The sequence below is a fragment of the Molossus molossus genome, unplaced genomic scaffold (genome assembly GCF_014108415.1).
Source record: "Molossus molossus isolate mMolMol1 unplaced genomic scaffold, mMolMol1.p scaffold_m16_p_9, whole genome shotgun sequence".
Classification (NCBI taxonomy): domain Eukaryota; kingdom Metazoa; phylum Chordata; class Mammalia; order Chiroptera; family Molossidae; genus Molossus; species Molossus molossus.
Window position 1 is genome coordinate 87,476,232 of NW_023425403.1, and position 20,409 is coordinate 87,496,640.

Consider the following 20,409-nt stretch of genomic DNA (forward strand, 5'->3'; position numbering starts at 1 on the left):
GATACCTGATGATTAACTCAATCCATAGTTTACACTACTGTTTGCTGTTCATTCCGAGGGCTTTGACCAATGTGCAGTCACTACCTCCTTGCTCTCCACCTAGCCCTGCCTCCCCCTCTGTCCCAGCCCTGGCAGCCACCTATCTTTACACTCTATCTGTAGTTTTGCCTTTTCCAGAATATGCGTGTTTAATTAATATCACACACATAACAAATAAGACTGCCAGTGTTTATCCTATTATACATATGATAGCAAAGACTGAAGCTGTCTCCTTTTCACATTTTAGCACTATGTAATTCGTCACTATTGATTACATTACCTTTTTATTTATTGTGATATGCTAGAAAACAAAGTGTGTTTTTTGTACTTATGAATTATTTAATGTGTTAGATTAGGGAAAAAAGCAACAGAAGTTTCAAAGTTGTTCATATATCTACATACACATTTATTTGGGCCTCAGAGTTCTAAACCAACAGTTCATTGTAATATTGATTTTAAATAGGCCTTCGAAAGCACTCTAAAATCTTGGGAAGATAAACAGAAGTGTGATTCCGGTAAACCAGTTCTTCGAACCCACTTGTACATCCAACATGCTGTTGACTTGGCAACGGAGGAGGTGTCGCAGATGCAGCTGTGCTCCCAGGCTGCGGAGGAGCTCATTACGAGGTGTGGGGGTCCTGCTGGCTTTTGGGCTATGAAAACTGGTCTTGGCAAATTTTGTTTTATTAATTTTAATGCATCATATGTTTGGGGCACCTAAAGGAGATGCATTAACTCTCATCTGCTGCCTCAGCGCTTGCTGCTGTCCTTCAGCAGATCCCTCCAGCACCTGCGCTCGCACCTGTGTGCGCTCCAGGACGCATCTGGACTCTGGCAGCACGTGGAGAGCTTGCCTGGTGTGCCCCGCCACATGGTATTTTTCTGCCACTGTGGATTTCCCCAGTTTATATGCAGTCTCTACTGACGTATTTATTGCCTTATAATCGATTATTAATTAAATGTTGATAGAATGTAGAACAGTGGTTCTCAACCTTCCTAATGCCGTGACCCTTTAATACCGTTCCTCATGTTGTATGTGGGCGTATCTGCACGTGGGCAGACCCGCCTGGAGACGGATAGAGGAGCGGTGTCTCAGTTCCTAAGACCATGGGAAATATGTGTTTTCCCATGGTCTTAGGCGACCCCTGTGAAAGGGTCGTTTGACCCCCAAAGGGGCCGTGACCCACAGGTTGAGAACTGCCGGTGTAGAAGGAAATACAAATATTGCTCCCAAGGAGAGTCGGAGGGTGGAAGAGATAGGAAGAGTCCAAGAATCCGTTTCAAACAGACATACCCTGAAATTGGGAGACCACACAGAAATTAATTTTAGTAGACAGAAAGGGAAGAGATAAAAATAACAAGTTCTATGAGTGTAAAACAGATAAAAATCACTATGACCAGCAGTAACCTTCAGAAGGAGGAGGGACCATGGACAGTGGGGATAATTAAAAGTCTCTTTCCCAGGTCACTGTGATTGTTAATGAGACCCACTATGTACAGGGCTTATTAACACATCATTTCTGGCACATTTTGTGTTCTCTGAATGGTAGCTGTTATAGCCTTCCCACACCTTCCTCTGGTCATTGATTAAAATGTTGAAAAAGAAAAGAAGGAAAACAAAGTTCGGTACTAGGGGCTCCCTTTCCCTCCCTCCCACCCCCTGTCTGTTCCCCCCTCATTCCTCATTCTCCTCTTTAAATATTAGTTAGATGCCTAGAGTGTACTAGATGTTAGAGATGCTAAAAATAGATACATACTCCCTGTTGCTGGAGACCAACGTTCAAAATTAGAATAAAGTATGGTAACTGCCAGATACTGAGTAGTTTAGAAAAAATATAGGGAAAATGAATATTTAGTCAGCTAAACTCACATAACTACATTGTTGTACATCTTAGCTTCCTAGCCACAAACATATTTATTTTAGAGTAAATACTTCTCTTTTTAGATTCTATAGACAATGTCTGTGGACTCCAGTTTACAGCCCACTCCCAATTTATTGAGGTATAATTAACATAAAAATTAAATATATATTTCTTATTATTTTTTCCTTTTCACCTTTTTTAACATGTATCTTTATTGTTGAAGTATTACAGATGTTCCCCTTTTTCCCCCCACTGACCTCCTCCTCCCCCACCCTGCCCCTGCCTTCCCCACACTATTGTCTGTGACTATTGATTATCTCTTCCAAAACCATTATATATATTTAAGGTATACAATGTGATAATTTGATATATGTAATACACTGTGAAATGGTTACCACAATCAAGCTAATTAATACATTATGGAAAACAGGATGGAGGTTCCTAAAAAAATTAAAAATAGAACTACATCATTTTCTTAAAACCAAAATATGCTCCCTTGAAACCAAAATATACTTCCTATATTATCATCCTGTCAACTAACCAAATAACCTTACTAAAAAAGGAAGTACAGCCCTGGCTGGTTTGGCTCAGCGATTAGAGTGTCAGCCCACGGACCAATGAGTTGCAGGTTCGATTCCAGTCAAGGGCATGTACCTCAGTTGCGGTTCATCCCCGGCCCACCGGGGTCCTTGTGGGAGGCAACACGTCAATGTCTCTCTCTCTCTCTCTCTCCCTTCTATCCGAAGATAAATAGAAAAATATCCTTGGATGAGGATTAAACAAAAAAAGGAAGTATAGGTTGGCCAGGCGTGTTTTTGATCAACTTAATTTGGTTTCCCATCTGTTTTTTAAAATTTTGCAAAAAGTGAAAATCAGGCTCACTCATCTGTTTTCAGAATTTATTCATTCAATAGTCAACAAATATTTTGAGCCTCTTCTGGGTGGTCACCAGGTTAGTCACTGGGAATGCCCAGGTGACTGTCGCAGTCCCTCTTAATTTGCTGGCAGAGCAGTAGAAGGGGAAGTGTGCTGAAGTGTCACACTGGTCACACAGAGGAGGCCCTGAGGGAGGCTGCCTGAAGGAAGTGACCACTCACCCGGGTCTCCACAGAAGAGGAAGAGAAGAGTAAGCTAAGCCGGGAGCCAGCCTGGGCAAAGTCCCAGAGAGGTATGAGTGCCTGGTGCTTTCAGGAAACCTCAGGGAGTTTGGGGAGCTGAGAAGGGGTCAGATCTTTTTCAGGGCATTTCTGGAAGCAACATGGAGCATTTTTGTCTGCAGGATAGCAAAACTGAGGCAGGGTGAACGCTGTCAGAATGGTCCTTGCTTAGGAAACGAGGGATTGAGGCAGGGGAGATGGACAGGCATAGAGAGATTTAAGATAGGTTAGGATCTAAAAGTGATATATGAGTGTGAATTAGGAGACAGAATGACTCTAAGGTTTCTAGGGAAAGAGTGGATGGATTGTGTTGCCTTTGATAAAGCCATAGTATTCAGGAAGAGGAGCCGATTTTGATAGGTGGGTTCCATGTTAGACACTGAGAATTTCAACTACATTAGGAATATCTAGGAGGAGATTCAGTTAGCAGTTGGGAAAGTTGATCTGAAGTTACCTCTTTCTCTTTGAAAATCAGAGTAACATTTACCCATCTCTATTCTAATAAACAACCTGTTGTTCATGATTTCTCAAGGTTATTGGTAAGAATGCTGAGGTGACATTTGCAAGTTTCTTTAGGCCTTGAGTATCGATTGTATGATCCTAAGGATTAAACTCTTTCCCTTTACTCTTGATTCAACTGTGTAGGACTTCTGTCTCTTTCTTTGTTCTACTCTTTACAGATTGAGGATCATTCTCCTTGAAGATGTAAGAAGCAAAAAGGGTTTGAATAGTCTTGCTTTCTTGCTCATCTGCAAACATTGCACCACTTTTTAGCAGTTGGAACTTTTCTTCTAGTCTGTTCTTTGGCCTTGGTGCCCTCCGAGATTTTATCTTTCTAGGACTATTCTTGAAGGTTTCAATTCCAGAGAATGGTGGTACAACAGTCTTTGGAATTGGACAGACATAGATTCAAGTCCCGATTCTATCACTTATTAGCTTTGTATTCATACTAAATCTCTCTGACCCTCAGTGTTTTCATAAAGTGGAGAAAATTAATCACAGCTACCTTTTCACTTGTGAATATTAAATGAAATCATTAAAGCACATAGCATATAGATAATAAATATGGCAATTATCTTCCCCTAATCTGTTGTTTTTGTTCCCGGTTGAAGTTTCAATGAATAAAAGATAAGTTTCTACTCTCTACATTAGGGACCTCTCTCACTTGCCAATGATGTAGTAGATTGTGCAGAAATACTGTACAATGATACTTCAATATAGTTGTCTCTGATTCTGAGCCTAACTTTTATGTAAAAATTTTTGGTTTTAGTATTCTTTGTGGCAAAGGGGTTTGGATTTTGTAAATCTACTCTGTGCCATTCATAATTGAATAGTCTTTTTTCTTCTTCTAATTTCCTTAATAACCTTCATTAGTTTTTTTTTTTTTTTTTAACCTTGTTTTAATATGCCACTTCCATGCTTCAGAAAAATCAGCAATGCTCAAAAATGTTTTTTGTTCATTTGTTTTATTTTTGCTTTCAGGATTTGTGATGCAGCCACGATCCACTGTCTTTTGGAGCAAGAACTGGCCCACGCTGTGAATGCTTGCTCCCATGCCCTGAATAAAGCCAACCCTCGCTTCCCAGAGGTGAGGAGCTAATGGTAAATTCTCATTCCACAGAATTTTTTTTTTTGGTGATACATATATATTTTTATACTATAAAATGTGTCATGCCCTTTGAAAGAACATTATGTAGTTTGTATGAATCTTTGCCGAAGCTTGTGGTAAATTTGTGGCCAAATTTTCTTTATTTTCTTATTCCTGCCATTTTCCCATTCCAGTTCTTACATTCTTTTCATAGTTTCTATTTCACTTCCCATCACTTGTCACCTTGCAGTCTTCCTGCTGCTCTTTGTCCCTTTAGCTATTACCATTCCTCCTTACTTTCTTTTTTATTTTAATTTTAAATTTTAATATGTTTTTATTGATTCATAGAACAAGAGAAGGGGGGAGGGAGAGAGAGAAAGAGAGAGAGAGAGAGAGAAACATCGATTCAAGAGAGAAACATCGATCGGCTGCCTTCTACACACCCCCTACCAGGGATCAAACCCGAAACTGGGCATGTGCCCTGACTGGGAATCCGGCCAGCAACCTTTCGGTGCACAGGATGATGCCCAACCAAGTGAGCCACACTGGTCAGGGCTTAGTTCCTCTTCACCTAGTCCCCTGCACCTAGATAGAGAGCAAACCTAGATATCGTGTATTTTATTAAAGATGTTCATTCATTTTAGAAGTTGTGCACTGAAATTATGTTTACTTTATTTTGTTTTACTAAATTAGTAAATTTTTAATGTAGAAATTAAAATATTTTAACTTCTGTTGTTTTTTTTTCCAGTTTTTAAATGTAGATATTAATAATAGAATGGATATAATTCCCTTGAAGTGTGATGTATTATAAAAGACTATAGTGTATAGAGAATGGATAGCATTATTTTATTATTTAAATTATTCAGTTATTCATTTGAAGTTAATATAAAAATAAGTGCTAGTCCTTCAGGTTGAAGTCTAGAAAGCAATCTGATTGGAACTACTGAGAGTGAATGTCATGGGTGGAACTAATTATGATCAGATGATACCCCTTTATTTTTATTTTTTTGAAAATTATTCCATCACTTATATACGGAATATAATGAACATAACAGTCTGAGGAATACAGTAGACCCAGACACATGGAAGTAAGGCACAGACTGACATCCCTCAGAAGAGGGGATGGGGGGTGGGGGGGTGGGAAGAGATAAACCACAGAACTTATATGCATGTATGCATGACCAATGGACATGGACAAATAAGCTGGGGACAGGGTGGAAGGGGGGTGGGGTGGGGGGTGCCAATGGGGTAAAAAGGTAAAATATCTGTAACAAAAAAATAAATAAAAATTCATAAAAAAAAAAAAAAGAAAAGAAAATTATTCCATGTAATTTAAAAGCAACGACTTTTTATTTTTATTTATTTATTTTTTTGGTACGTGCCCCTAGCGGGAAACGAACCCAGGACTCTCTGGTCCTCAAGCCGATGCTCCAACTGCTAAGCCAAACTGGCCAGGGTAGATAATACCCCTTTTTTTTAATCCTCACCTGAGGACATTCTTCCATTTTTTTTGTTGTTGTTCAGATATAGTGGGAGGGAGAGAGGGGAAGAGAGAGAGAGAAACATCGACGTTAAAGGGACACATCGAGTGTCTGCCACCTGCACGACCAACCAGGGCTGGGGACAAACTGCAACTGAGGTACGCGCCCTTAGCGGGAATCGAACCCGGGTCTCTCTGGACCGCAGGCTGATGCTCTAACCACTGAGCAAAACCGGCCAGGGAGATAATACCCCTTTAAAACATGATTTTCTCTGACTTAACTTTTTTAAGGAAATATATATACATTGTTGCCAGCATATACATATTTTTACATAGGAGACGTGGTCCCAAGCGTATTCATTAAAGTAGGTACATACAAGAATTAGAAGAATAATTATGCTAATAAACATGGCTGTGACATTGTATGATTATAATAGAATTTTGGTAGCTTTTAAAAAATACTTGTGATGTAAATTTAAATTGGGAGAATAAAATTGAAAGTATTTGCCGATAATTAAATTCCAATTTAATACAGAACTGCTTGTGTTTGATTTCCCCACCAGGGTCTTACGAGAGACACTGCCACTGAAATAGCCATGAATGTGAAGGCGCTGTATAATGAAACGGAATCTTTACTGGTTGGCAGAGTTCCTTTGGTAAGGAAGAGGAATGACTGATCACAAGAATGATGATAAATGTGTGGGTCTTACCTTCACTAGGGAGCATGCATTTATCAGATTCTAATGCAAAAGCAGCCTTCTGGCCTCCATCCTTAGAATTTCCTTTTTACCTAGCTTTTGCCTTCCAGAGGATACAGGGCTAAACCTGGGAGTTAGGAATCCGGCTCACGAGATTCGCCCTCACATATGCCAGCGTGCTTCTGTGCCGTCCTGCTCTCCCGATCAGTCATGAGAGACAAGTATTAAAGTGGGCAGTCCGTCGTTCCCCAGGTGTCATGAACTCATTGTTGCAGAAAAGTAGAGGAAATCATAGATTTGTTCTCAAAATTAATATTAAAATATAATTAGTATAGTTTTCTAGATTCACTTAAATGACAGCATTTTCTAGACCCAGTGTTTCAAAAGCTAAATCTCAAGAACTAGACATATTCCTAGAGTAACCCACACTGGTGCTGGACATCACGTTAGGCCAAATCTGAATCTGACGACAGTTCACTGACCTCAAGCATAAGTGCTGGAAGACCTTAGGTGTCCTGTCTGGTTCGCCCAGAATCCTTGCCTTGTCAGCCTTTGTTTCCTCACCATTTAAAAATGTTCTAGCATGTTGGGTCTTTTCACCACCTAGTGTTCGATTGTGGGTCATTCACACATGCTGTTCTAACTGTGTAGAAAGCCTAATTCTGAGTAATTGATAGGTGATGATCTTAAAATATTTCTCCTGACTGTAATGTTCTCTCTTGTCTTGGAAAATATACACTTAATTAAAAGTGCAAGTAAAAGTCATAGTGTCTGGCACGGTGGGAAAACGGGAGGTGTGTCACATAGCCTAGCTAACTGACACGTGACTGTAGTTGGAATTCCTGTTTGACTGGGGTCCAGAAGAGTGATGCCCACAGAGCACCCTTTACTCTGAGAAGAGAAGCTAAAAGGCTGCAGTAGTCCATTGCTCTCGCCTACTTCCAGAGGAGACAAACGAATGTAGCTTCCTCAAGGCAAGAGTTGGCTGCCTCTGCTATGGCCATGAAGGAGAACTTTTAGGAAGAAACATTGGTTATATCTTTTGCTAAAACCAGTGGGAATCTTCTTGGCTATTTTTAGTGCTTCTATTATTAACCAGAATCTTCTTGCTGCTCTTCTAAAATTAGTCTATAGGAAATCCAGTGAGCTGCAACTTTGGTCCCAATATATGGATGGAGGACATGTATTTTTTATGTTATTTGAAGTACAGTTAAGGTAATTTCTAATTGATAAGAATCAGAAGCATAACTTATTCTGTATTTTAGTTCTCTACACCGAATGTATTCATTGAGTGTTATTTGGTTAATATTTATCAATTATATCACTTTAATATAGAAGGATGCCCCTCACTTTCAATTCTTCTATCATTGTCAAAAATGGATGTTTGGTTTAAAATGTATAGCACTAAATTTTATCAAATTTACCTTAGACAATGTTGATATCACAATGAAGATTCTGTCATATGTGAGAGCAACTAAGGCTTACTCTCTATTTTGATTCTTCAATGAATGTACAATCACTATATTATCAATTTTATAAAAGATACATTCTTAGACTAAAAGGAAAGTGGTAAATTTTATGTGACAGGATGGAGAATCTCCATATTTTTATTTTATTTTATTTTTTGAGAGAGAAACATTGATTTGTTATTCCACTTATTTATGTATTCATTGATTGATTCTTGTATGTGCCCTCACAGGGGATTGAACCTAAAACCTTGGTATATCAGGACGATACTCTAACCAACTGAGCTACCTAGCCAGGGCCCTCCATCTTTTTATTAATTACTAGAAACGATAGACCTTAAATAACGGAGGGGGGACAATAATGTTCGTAATAAATAACAGTAGCATTCTTTCTGAACTTCCAGATTAAAATTTGGTGAACCTATATGTAGTACTCTACAATTTTAAAGTAATTTATAAAAGTACTGATTAGCTGGAAGAGATCTTAGAAATAATCTAGTCATATTCTACTGTTTATTGAGAAGGCAACTAAGACTCCTGAAGGCAATTAACCTTCCCTTGGTTGCAAAGTTAGTAACAAGTCCAGGACTAGAAATCAGTCACCTCCCTTCCAGTTCTACACATAACAGTGTTTATTTCACCTTTATTCATTTATTGAATTTATAAGTGTTTTCTAATAATAACTGCTTCAAATAGGTGGATAATTGGGGACTGGTTAAATTCTTTTTGAAGTTTCCAAACCTTCTTCCAGAATTAAGCCATTTAGCTTTTTGCTTTGCCCTGATTTTTACAGCAGCTTTTCATCACAATTTTTTGTGAGATTTGTGGGGTATTTTTTTTCCCCTTAACTTACTATTTTCATTCTCCAGGAGGAGGTTTTTGTGCCAAGTGGTTCTTTTTATATGATATATTTTTGACCAATTAAAAAAATATTACTGTTTGTTCACATAGTGCCCTATGTAAATCAGAAGGATTTTGCCACAAGTAAGTAAAGTAATGAGATTACTCACTAGAGCAAAAGTCACACTAGCTACTTATATCATAGGAAGTAAGGATAAATCTTTCCAGATTTTTTTCGGTGAATCTCATATAAGATAATTTGTTATTTTCTAATACTCCTTTATATTAAAAACAACTACAACAATAACAACAACCCAGCCTAGCCTAATAAGTGATGATAGTGTTCATAATCAAATAAACTCTGTTTGAGGTTGGGCACTGAGCCTTGTTTGGTTTGTTTTTAATCTGCTGGGAACTAGCAGCTGGAGTCTCCACACGAGGAGCGGGTATCCAATGCCTTACACTCCGTGGAGGTGGAGCTACAGAAACTAACCGAGATCCCCTGGCTTTATTACATCCTCCACCCGAATGAGGATGAGGTATGTAGAGTTCAGCCTGTTTCTATATACATGTAGACTTTATGATGATAGAACTTGAACTCATCCTTTGTAAAAGGACATTCAGGGGAAACTAAATGTTGAATATTACTTTCACATGTACTGTTCATAAACAAACAAGAAAAGGCTTTTGTGTGAACCAAGGAAATATGGGAATCAGTACATTTTCAAGTATATGACATCGTGACCATTTTTGGAGACGTGATCACTTCGATGTCTTTTGTGTTTATAAGCTAGTCCTGTGTTATCTCTAGTATGAGAATGGTTTTCTTCTCTTACCATCCTGAGAAAATTCTCTTCTTGCTTCACTGGAGCAGGAGCCTCCGATGGATTGTGCCAAGAGAAACAGCAGAAGCACCGTGTTCCGTATAGTGCCAAAATTTAAAAAGGAAAAGGCTCAGAAGCAGAAGACCAGTTCACAGCACGGTAGGTGGTCCCCAGGAGGAGGGAAAGTGTAGCATTACGGAAAAATAACTTATTAAAGTGATAGCCCTGAGGCGATGGAAATGTTCTAGACGGTGGCAGTCATTGTTCAACTTGACGAATGTACCAACTGCCACTATAAAATGGTGAGTTTTATTTAATGCTCATTTTACCATAATAAAAAATTATATCTTACCTAAATATGTCCGAATGTCAGTAGGAATCAGTAGTTATGAAACACAAGAAAACGAGGGGGCTGCTGACTTCCTTGGTTTGGCGGCTGTCGAAGCATCTGTGTAGGTGGTTCTTTGTCTCGCTCAACAGCAGTTCTAGGCATTGGCATCTAACTTGTTTCTCCTCTTCAGAGTTCAAAATTCGATAAATGGAACCTAGAAACATTTATATATTACTTTTGGTGGCTAAATGTATTTCCTGCCTAAAGTTCTATACTTTCTCCTGTTGTAAGGACTCACGGCCCCCTTCCAGCCCCTCAGCATGGCAGTCTGCTGTGACATTCGCGCTCTCGAGCAGAGAGTTGTCTTCCCAGTTCCCTCCCACCTTTCCCTAGAGCTTCCATTTAGTGCTGTACCAGGGGCTGGAGCACCGTCAGGTTCTGTGAAATGTGATGGTAGGTGCCTTTCACAATCAGATCAGATTCTGACTTCTCTGGGTTAGCTGTCACCTTTCCAAAAGTGACATATAACCTGATCTTTGACAATCATAGAGCGCTGTTGAAGGGCATTTTAAAACCAAATGTGGCAAATACGTAGGCTTTTTCTCAACTAATCAACACTGAATAAAAGGTATAAAAGAATGAAAAATAATCCAATTTATCTCAGAGAGTAGAGTTGGCCATTTTTAGAGGATGTTAAATCAATTTAACAGGACATTTATTTTCATAATTATCAGTAGTAATAGAATCAACAAAGGCAGCACTTGAAGTCAGCAAGACCTAAAGCAGAAATTTGTGTAAAACCGAGTACCCTGTGTTAGATTTTAAATTTTAGTTAGCATTTGTAGCTAATTAAACTATAACTGGTTTTATATGTAGTTTTAAGGAAATCATTAGAACTTATTTAGACCTTGTACTACTGATCCTAATCATGAGAAATACATCTTTATTTTTTCTTTATTGATTTTAGAAAGAGAGGGAGAGAGAGATAGAAACATCGATTGGCCACCTCCTGCATGCCCCCCCCCCCCACTGGGGATTTGGCCCACATCCTGGGCATGTGCCGTGACCAGGAATCAAACCAGCAACCTCTTGGTGCATGGGTCGATGCTCAACCACTGAGCTACACCAGCCGGACAGAGAAATACATTTTTTATATACACTGTGTAATTGGGGTGGCATTGAGGAGGAAATTGAACTAAAGCTAAGGGCACAGGTGTACTGCAGTGAATGTCTTTGTGTTCCTTGTGTTGACCTGCATGGAAAAAAATGGAACTGGAGTTTTGTTGAAACACCTTTAACCTTTCCCTTTGCTAGCACTGCCGCTGTACTCTGTTTGCATCTTCTTTGGCCAACCTTTGCTTTGTAATGCACTGAGCATGTAGAAATTAAGGGGGTTTTGCTCTTAACTTTGGTAGTTCAGAGATGGGGCACAGAGGAAGTTGCTGCTTGGCTGGATCTGATCAATTTGGGAGAGTACAAAGAAATCTTCATCCGTCATGACATCAGAGGGGCTGAACTTTTGCATCTGGAAAGGCGAGATCTTAAGGTATTTCCTTTGTGCTACTCTTTGCTCTTGACATTTTTTTCTTGCAAAAGAGACTCCTTCTCCTGTCCCTTTTCTGTTTTGTGCTTATAGCTTGGCTTATGTGATGCAACATGCAGTAATCTAACAGACATGTGGTCTGAATTCCTTGTATGCTTTTTAAACAAAAATGTCAAAATCATCCTCTGGCTGTTGTAGCTAAAGCTCAGCATGACTTGAGTAATCTCTGCATTCATCGGTATGGCTGTCTCTGTGTGCTAATATTTTTTTAATGGATGATGTTTCCATCTGCTCATTCTATTGGATTAGCATGAAAGGTGATTGTTGCTGAAATTGACTTTAAAAATCTAATATAAGGCTAACAACTAAAAATTAATTCGAAATACCAATAGCCAAATCTTTCTAATATATGGAAGTAGGTGAGAGACTTACTATATACTGTGTAGTTGGGGTGGCATTGAGGAAATTGAGAGCGGTCCTGTGATTTTGTTTCCAAATTGACCTTTCAGAAAGATGTCAGAGTAACAACTAGGCCAGTAAATTCAAATTCCTTTCCATGACTTATTGTTAACATTGTGTTATTTTCAAAAATAAATTTATTATTTTCTTTGGTAAATGAAGTAAAAATTATGCCTTGCTGTTGCTAGAAAGCAGCTCCGAGCCTTTTTGTCAATTATGACAGAGAAGGAAAATTATGACTTCATGGTCTGCATTCCCTTTCATTCTTTCAGTGGAGACTCAATTGTAGAAAAGGCCAAAGTAGCCTCTTTAAGCCCAGAGTTAGGAGTAGGATTTGTCATGTTATATTTTTAGCACATGCTGCCATTTTTAAACTCCAAGGTGCTTACCAAACAAGTGGCAAAGCCTTTGATATTTATTGGAGTGATCCCTTTCCTGTAGACCAAGTGCTAAAATGCTTGATCCAGTGCATTCCTAACAAATTCATGAACTGTCTGTGTCTTTCCTCTCTAAGTGTGTTAGCAAACATTTCTTAACAGATAAGGGTTAATGTATAGATATTTAGCATGCAGAGTCATACAGTTTTAGCACATCAAAAGTGCTAAACATTTATACTAGAACATTTTTAGCCCAGAATAATAATAAAATAATAGATTAATTAATTACCTTTGTTGAGAGTCCCAGATCTAGAACACAGCAAAAGTTTCAGTGTTCGAGTTCATAAGGTAAAAGTTGACTTCAAAACTTGAAATGAATGCACACACTAAAACAGACGTGAGGGGTCATTATTTCCATTGTGTATATGTAGCTTCTGATATCCTCAGCAGGCAGCAATGTTTCTTGAACAGCTACTGAGTAACGTATTATGCCAGCTTCCCTAGGTGGTATGTGCCTCCAGAAGATTGCATCTCATTTGCCATGAATAAGCACACTCTCAAGAGAAAGACTGTGTGTGTGTGTGTAACTTGTGCATACATACAAACATAAACATGCAAATTTACACACAATGAATGAAGCAAATATTTGCAGAATGAAAAAAATAGTATATACTAAGTCAGAGTGGAAGGACCTGGCTGGAAAAAAAGAGAGTAAAAAGTAGATGGTAAAGAATTATTTTAATAAACTTTCTCTTTACCTTTCATAGGACTTTTGTTTCTGTTTTGTTTTTATTTTTGATACAAATAACATTCTTTCTTAACATTTTTCTTCTAGAAATTTGTATTGATAGTCTTTTTTAATGCTTTTGGTTCTAAAACAGAGTATGGGGAAATGGAAAGAGAAAAATAATTTTTGGGAAGAGCCTTCTGTAGAACAAAACGTCAAGGCAGAGAGGGCGTTGCCCTGGTCTCTGTGGCCGTGGCTCCAGAAGGAGGCACGTGAATCACGTCTCCGAACGTGAAGGATGGCCTGCACTGTCTGTGAGTGCACCAGTCGGTGGTTCCCGAGTCTGCTGCCAGCCCTGACCTCATTTGTGAATTTTAGGAGTATGTCACCGGTTCTACTTGATACCTGGCTATCAAGCAGATATCAAGGGATGCCAATCTTAACATGTGTAAAACAAAGCATTTTGTTGTTGTTGTTAATCCTTGCCTGAGAATCTTTTTTTGAATTGACTTTTTTAAAGATAGTGGAGGGGAGTGAGGGAATAGGGGGGGAGAGAGAGAGAGGAAAACATCGATGTGAGAGAGACACATTGATTGGTTGCCTCCTGCACTCATCCCGACCGGGGCTGGGGATGAACCTGCAACCCAGGTAGGTGCCCTTGACCATGAATCGAACCCAACACCCTTCAGGTCACGGGCCAATGATCTAACCACTGAACCACACTGGCCAGGGCCAAAACCAAACTTTTGATCTCCTCTCCCATTCCCATTCTGCCCCTGTCCAGTGGTCTACATCTTAGAAAATCACCCCTCTCTTCCTTCAGGTGCTTGAGCCAGGGAAACCAGGGTCATACTTGGCACCTTCCTCTTCCTTATCGTTGTGCCCCTTACCCTAAGCCCTTCACAAAGTCAGGTTGCTTTCTCCTTTCCTTGTCCATCTCCATGGGACTGTGACCTCTGCCTGTGTGAGGCTAGTGGCTTGCTGACTGGCCCTCTCCTGCGGCGCTTGCTCTCTCCAGCCCACTGTCCGCATTGCCACCAGAGTGATAATTCCAACATCAGGCATGTCACTTTTCAGCTTAAAACCTTCCAGCGGTTTCTTGTCTCTGTTAGAATAGAGACTGACATCTTGGTGAGGCCAATAGGTTCTGCCTATTTATTCAACCTGCTCTGGAGTCACTGGCCCCTTGCTGGGCTATAACCTTATCTACCTTGGCCTTATTTCATTTGCTTAAAAATAATAAACTCTTTCTCACCTTAGGAGTGTACCCTCTGGTAGTTGGATTCTCCCCCACCCCTCACCTGGCTAATTCCTGCTCGGATCTTGGCTCAGGTATTACTTCCTTGTCACCAAAACAACTAGAGATAGCGATGTGACAGTCTAAAAGTGACAAAGGTGGCCCAGCCGGTGTGGCTCAGTGGCCCAAGCACCAAGAGGTCACCGGTTCAATTTCCGGTCAGGGCACATGCCCAGGTTGTGGGACTGATTCCCAGTGGGGGACATGCAGGAGGTGGCCAATCAATGTTCTCTCTCATCGATGTTTCTATCTCTCTCTCCCTCTCCCTTCCTCTGTCTCTAAAATCAATCAATCAATAAATAAATTTATAAAAGTGACAAAGGGAGAATATTCTATTGTGCTCTAGTGGACAAATAAACTGATTGCATTATTTTTCTCCTTAGCAGACAGTAGGAAAAACTGATGGACACCCCCAAAAAGTGATAAAGACACAGTAGTTTTTGTTTGGTTGGGTTTTTTTTTCGGGGGCGGGGGGGTTCATTTGGTAAGTTGTGTGTATGTGTGTGTGTGTGTGTGTGTGTGTGTGTGTGTCTAGAAGGATAGCTGAGTAACTACAAAGCATGCTTCTGAAAAATTAGGCCTATTCATCCAAAGAAAGCAAAAGCCAATGATAAAGAATATGAAAAATAAATGAAGAAACATGTAACTTTCTTACAGCTGCATAGTATTCCATTGTGTACATGTACCACAGCTTTTTTATCCACTCATCTACTGATGGACACGTGGGTTGTTTCCAGATCTTAGCTATTGTAAATAGTGCTGTTATGAACATAGGGGTACATATATTCTTTCTGATTAGTGTTTCATGTTTCTTAGGGTATATTCCTAGAAGTGGGACCACTGGGTCAAATGGCAGTTCAATTTTTAACTTTTTGAGGTAACACCATATTGTTTTCCATAGTGGCTGCACCAGTCTGCATTCCCACCAGCAGTGTACTAGAGTTCCCTTTACTCCACACCCTCACCAGCACTTGTTTGATTTGTTGATGGTGGCCATTCTGACAGGTGTGAGGTGATACCTCATTGTTGTTTTAATTTGCATCTCTCTGATGATTAGTGACATTGAGCATTTTTCCTTTAAGATGGCTTGGAAGGACCTGGACAGTATTATGCTAAGCGAAACAAGCCAAGCAGAGAAAGACAAATATCATATGATCTCACTTATTTGTGGAATATAATGAACTAAACAAAGTGATGAACAAAATTAACTCAGAGACATAGAGGTGGGGTACAGACTGACAAGCCTCAGAGGAGGGGGGTGTGGCGGGGTGGAAGAGATAAACCACAGAACTTACATGCATGTATGCATGACCAATGAACATAGACAACAAAACTGAGGACGGGGTGGGTGGGGAAGGGGAGGAGGGTGTCAGTGGGGGAAAAATGAGAAATATCTGTAACAAAAACAAATTAATAAAGAAAAAAAAAAAAGCATATAACTAATATCAGCATAACTTTATCACAGCCTAAGTCGTAGAAGACATGAAAGTACTAACTCAAACTAAAGAAAATATAGCTAACAAGTTAATGTAGTCTATGGAAAACATTCATTCCATTATACTTCAGTAGTCATTTTGAATCAAATCTATCCCTCCCAAAGACGTTTTTATTCTCGAGAATACAATGTACTTATGGCCTAAAATAAAATATTTGGTGTTAAATATATATATTTTTCAAAATGTAGTATTTAAAAAATTTTTATTACAGTTTACATTCAATATTATTTTGTATTAGTTTTAGGTGTACAGTGTGGTGATCAGACAATTACACTTCACAGAGTGCACCCCTGTTATTTCCAGGACCCACCTGGCAGTATACATAGTTATTACAGTGTTACTGACTATATTCCCTGTGCTGTACTTTACATCACTGTGACTAGTTTGTAACTACCAATTTGCACATCTTAATCTCTTCACCTTTTTCTCCCATATCTTAACCCCCTGCCATCTGGCAACCATCAGTCTGTTCTCTACATCTCTGAGTCTGTTTCAGTTTTGTTTGTTCATTAATTTTGTTCTTCAGATTCCACATATAAATGAAATCATATGGCATTTGTCTTGCTCTTCTGACTTATTTCACTCAGCGCAATACTCTCTAGGTCCATCTATGCTTTTGCATATGGTAAGATTTCATTATTTTTATGGCTGAGTAATACTTCCTTGTATTTATGTACCACAGCTTTTTTACCCACTCATCTATTGATGGACACTTGGGTTGCTTCCCCAGATAACTATGTTATCACAAAGTATAAAGAATATTTAACATTCCGCTCAAATCAAAGAATCTGAATACAACTGTAAATGCATTTATGTTTCAAATGTAGGCAGCAGGAACTGGTATTGAGTCTTCCTCTAGGATTTGGCCTTGATTTTGTTATTTTAGCCCACACTCGGGAAATGTATAGTTGCCTTCAAACTAATTATGGATGACCTAGTGTCATGTAAGAAAATATTTTTCAGGGTCAGTTAATGTTGTAAAAAATTTACCCTGAAATTATCTCAAGCTTGAAGAGAGCACTGGCTATCAGAAGTGTATTTCCAGAAGGATTCAGAGTCTGAATTCAAATTACTCATAAACTGATATGCGAGAGAGAAACTGCACGTGTGTGTGTGTGTGTGTGTGTGTGTAAAAACAGTTTGATCTGCTTCATTTAAAAGTTTAAAAATAAATGATGCTCTTAGTGTACAAAACAGAGTGGATATTTGAAATTTTTATTTTCTCTGAAAGAATCTTATGGTATCTTATAATTCTATTTTCTTCTTTCCTTTTTCTTTTTGTGTTAATCTTCAACTGAGGATATTTTCCCCCCTTGAGTTTTAGAGAGTGAAAGGGGAGGAGGGAGGGAGAGAGTGAAATAGACATCGATGTGAGGGAGACACTTCCATTAGTTGCCTCCCACACGAGCCCCAATTGGGCCAGGGATCGAACCTGCAACCCAGGTATGTGCCCTTGACCAGGAATTGAATCCAAGACCCTTTGGTGCACAGGTTGATGCTGTAACCACTGAGCAACATCTACCAGGGCTATAATTCTATTTTTCTAGGCTGCTTTGGAAGTAATTGTTTCACTAATTTTCAAATATTTTAAAACTTTGTTTTGTATGGTCAAGTTATTCCACTTCACATATTATGCCTCTTACACCAAAAGAAGGCTGTCCTGTTTGGAGACCATCACCCACCCTTTCATTTAGTTTTTCAGATAGTGAATTTTGTGGCTACCTTGGATGGTTCATTCACTCCTGCAACAGGTATTTGTTTGCCCACTGCCTTCTCTGTGCTGCATACCCTGCAGGCATCTGTTTCTGAAAGTTAACTGGAATTCCTGGTTCTTTATAGAAAATAGTTCTTTAAAAAACAAGAAGAGTTCAGAGGGAAAGGAGCCAAAAGAGGTTGAGGAAAAGCTTCAACCCACAGATACCTATGTTCAAGAAGTTTTTTACACTTACACATTACAAAGTGCAAAAAAAGATTTAAATATTCCTCTGAAATCAAAAACTGAATGCAACTGCAAATGTATTGTGTTCCCAATGTAGGCAGTGGGCACTGGTATCTTCCTGGGGGGTTAGGCTCCCTTTTAAGTTTCTCTTATCAAGATTGTTTCTTTAAAAAAAGAAGGAAAAAGGCAAATGAATTTAAACTCTTGAAAAACTACCATCATATATAACTTATGAGAATGTTACATTTTAGAGTTGTGTAGGATGTGATTATTTTACAGGTTGGTAATTTTTCAGTGTCAGGTTATTTTTGTTTTATAAACTTATTTTCTAGCTTTCACTCCCTGCATCATTGAATATAAACTAAAATAAATGAAGTGAATGCTAATGATAAGTTAAATATTTAATCCCCAATTTTCTCTTGTCAATAAACTTCTTTCCCTTCCTTCCTTCTTTCTTTCTACCTTTTTTCTTTTTTTTTAGGATCTGGGGATATCGAAAGTGGGTCATATGAAGCGAATTCTCCAGGGAATTAAAGAGCTTGGAAGGAGCACTCCCCAGTCTGAGGTGTAATCATATTGGTGCTATTCCTTGGAAGGGAAGTAATTGCTACTTAATACAAAGTCTTTGGAAGCAGTCAACTGTTCTTGTAGTTTTCTGCCAAGATAAGTAAGCACCACTGAAGCACCTCTGTGGCTTGATATTTTGCCATTGGTGAACATTTTGATTTGAGGTATCCGAAAATATTTTTGTGCCAAAAAATACATTCCACAAAGCCATTTTCTTATTGTGCAAACCTGACATGTTCATATTTGCTCATAATAGTAAAAAAAAGAAAGGAAGAATCTGAAACAACTGCATTGTCGTAAAGATGAAATTGCAAAATGTTTGCTTTCCTTAAACTTGGTCGGGTGGAATGTTCTCACTGTGCAACCGCGTCGACGGTTTATGGCTAAAACTTCTTAGGTCGAGTTATTGGCAGCATTGGCTTCTTCCTTAAAATCACTGGTTAGAGGACTAAGATGTATTAAGGTGTGTTTGGAATGTCAGATTCGTATCACTTCAGATTCCTCTTGCTCTGTGGTCAAAGAATATGGTTAAAATCCCTCAAATACTATGACTGAATGCAAAACTTAATGCACGAGGTTGCTGCCTGAATTGTCTTTTTCTTGCATGTCACATCTAATATTGTAACACTCAGTGTTAATGTCAGTTTTAATGGAATTAATTTATTACTACCTGAGTACCATTTTGTTAGCTAAGGGCACTTTTCTGTTCTTTGATGTAGACTTTGCATATATACTCTGTATCTGAGAATTTGTGAACATGTGTCTGTGCCATAGTCAACAAATGATATACATCTTAGGCAAGCCAATTTTGTCAACCTGTCATAAACACTAGGTGTGCACATTAAGAAAATTCTCTGGACGTTTTCGCAAAATTACATGTTTTGTTGTCTAACAACACTATGCTTTCCAAACCAGAATTTCCACATTTGTTCTTATTTTTCCATGTCAATTTAATAGTTCTTTACCACTGTGTTTGCATTTATACTACAGTAGTAGACTGTTGACATCCAGGAATTTCTTCAACGTCTCAACTGCGATTTATATACAGATCAGTCACCCAGACCCACCCACTAACTAAAGTTACTCCTGACATGAACTTCCTCCCAACAAAAGAAATTTACATTTTTTAAAAGGCCTTTACATTATTACTATTATTATCTCATGCAATTCTTATATCTTATCTGGCAGATGTTATTTTCCTTTTCCTAAACCACCATACTATAGTGTAGCTCAGTAGGAGGAGTCAACATTACAATGACCAAATCTTTGAAAGCCAAAGGCATGCATATCAAAAAGTCACACAAATATCTCCAAATAAGCTTTTTTAGATATATGCCAAAAATCAATTATAATACTTAAAAATCTTCTATATATAAGAAGCAAGCAGGGTACTGTACTGACCCAGTAGTGACAGTTTTCATAAAGTAGCCTTCTAGATAGATGCTCAATAGCAATGCATACACACCCATATATACATATACACATATATATGTATATTCACACATAATCACAAAATGTACTCATTGATATTTTTTAGACAACTATTTGCTGAATGCTTAAAGAGAAATATTGATGGGAAAGCATTAAAATGAGCTATTATCAGACAATTTAATTATATCAAAGGAGTTTAAATATTTTATACTTTATTCTTATTTATAACTTGAGAATTTAATTACAAGTAGAACTTTTTAAAAATTGGTTATCTTAAAAAGAAATGAA

General features: G+C 38.5%; 1 protein-coding gene across 3 annotated transcripts in view; it reads left to right on the top strand.

Moving 5' to 3' along the window:
- DGKH (diacylglycerol kinase eta) overlaps positions 1–19,626 on the top strand; it is a 199,159-nt gene extending 179,533 nt beyond the window's left edge. Inside the window, exons 24-30 of one of the 3 annotated variants that reach the window (XM_036249840.1) lie at positions 503–666; positions 4,541–4,646; positions 6,690–6,782; positions 9,550–9,669; positions 10,005–10,113; positions 11,701–11,831; positions 18,605–18,694. In XM_036249840.1, coding sequence (XP_036105733.1) covers positions 503–666; positions 4,541–4,646; positions 6,690–6,782; positions 9,550–9,669; positions 10,005–10,113; positions 11,701–11,831; positions 18,605–18,694 — 813 coding nt within the window. Of the gene's footprint in view, positions 1–502; positions 667–4,540; positions 4,661–6,689; positions 6,783–9,549; positions 9,670–10,004; positions 10,114–11,700; positions 11,832–18,604 lie in introns of those variants that run through there. The other 2 variants (XM_036249838.1, XM_036249839.1) reach the window with 2 other exon arrangements.
- The last annotated feature ends 783 nt before the right edge of the window (positions 19,627–20,409 follow it).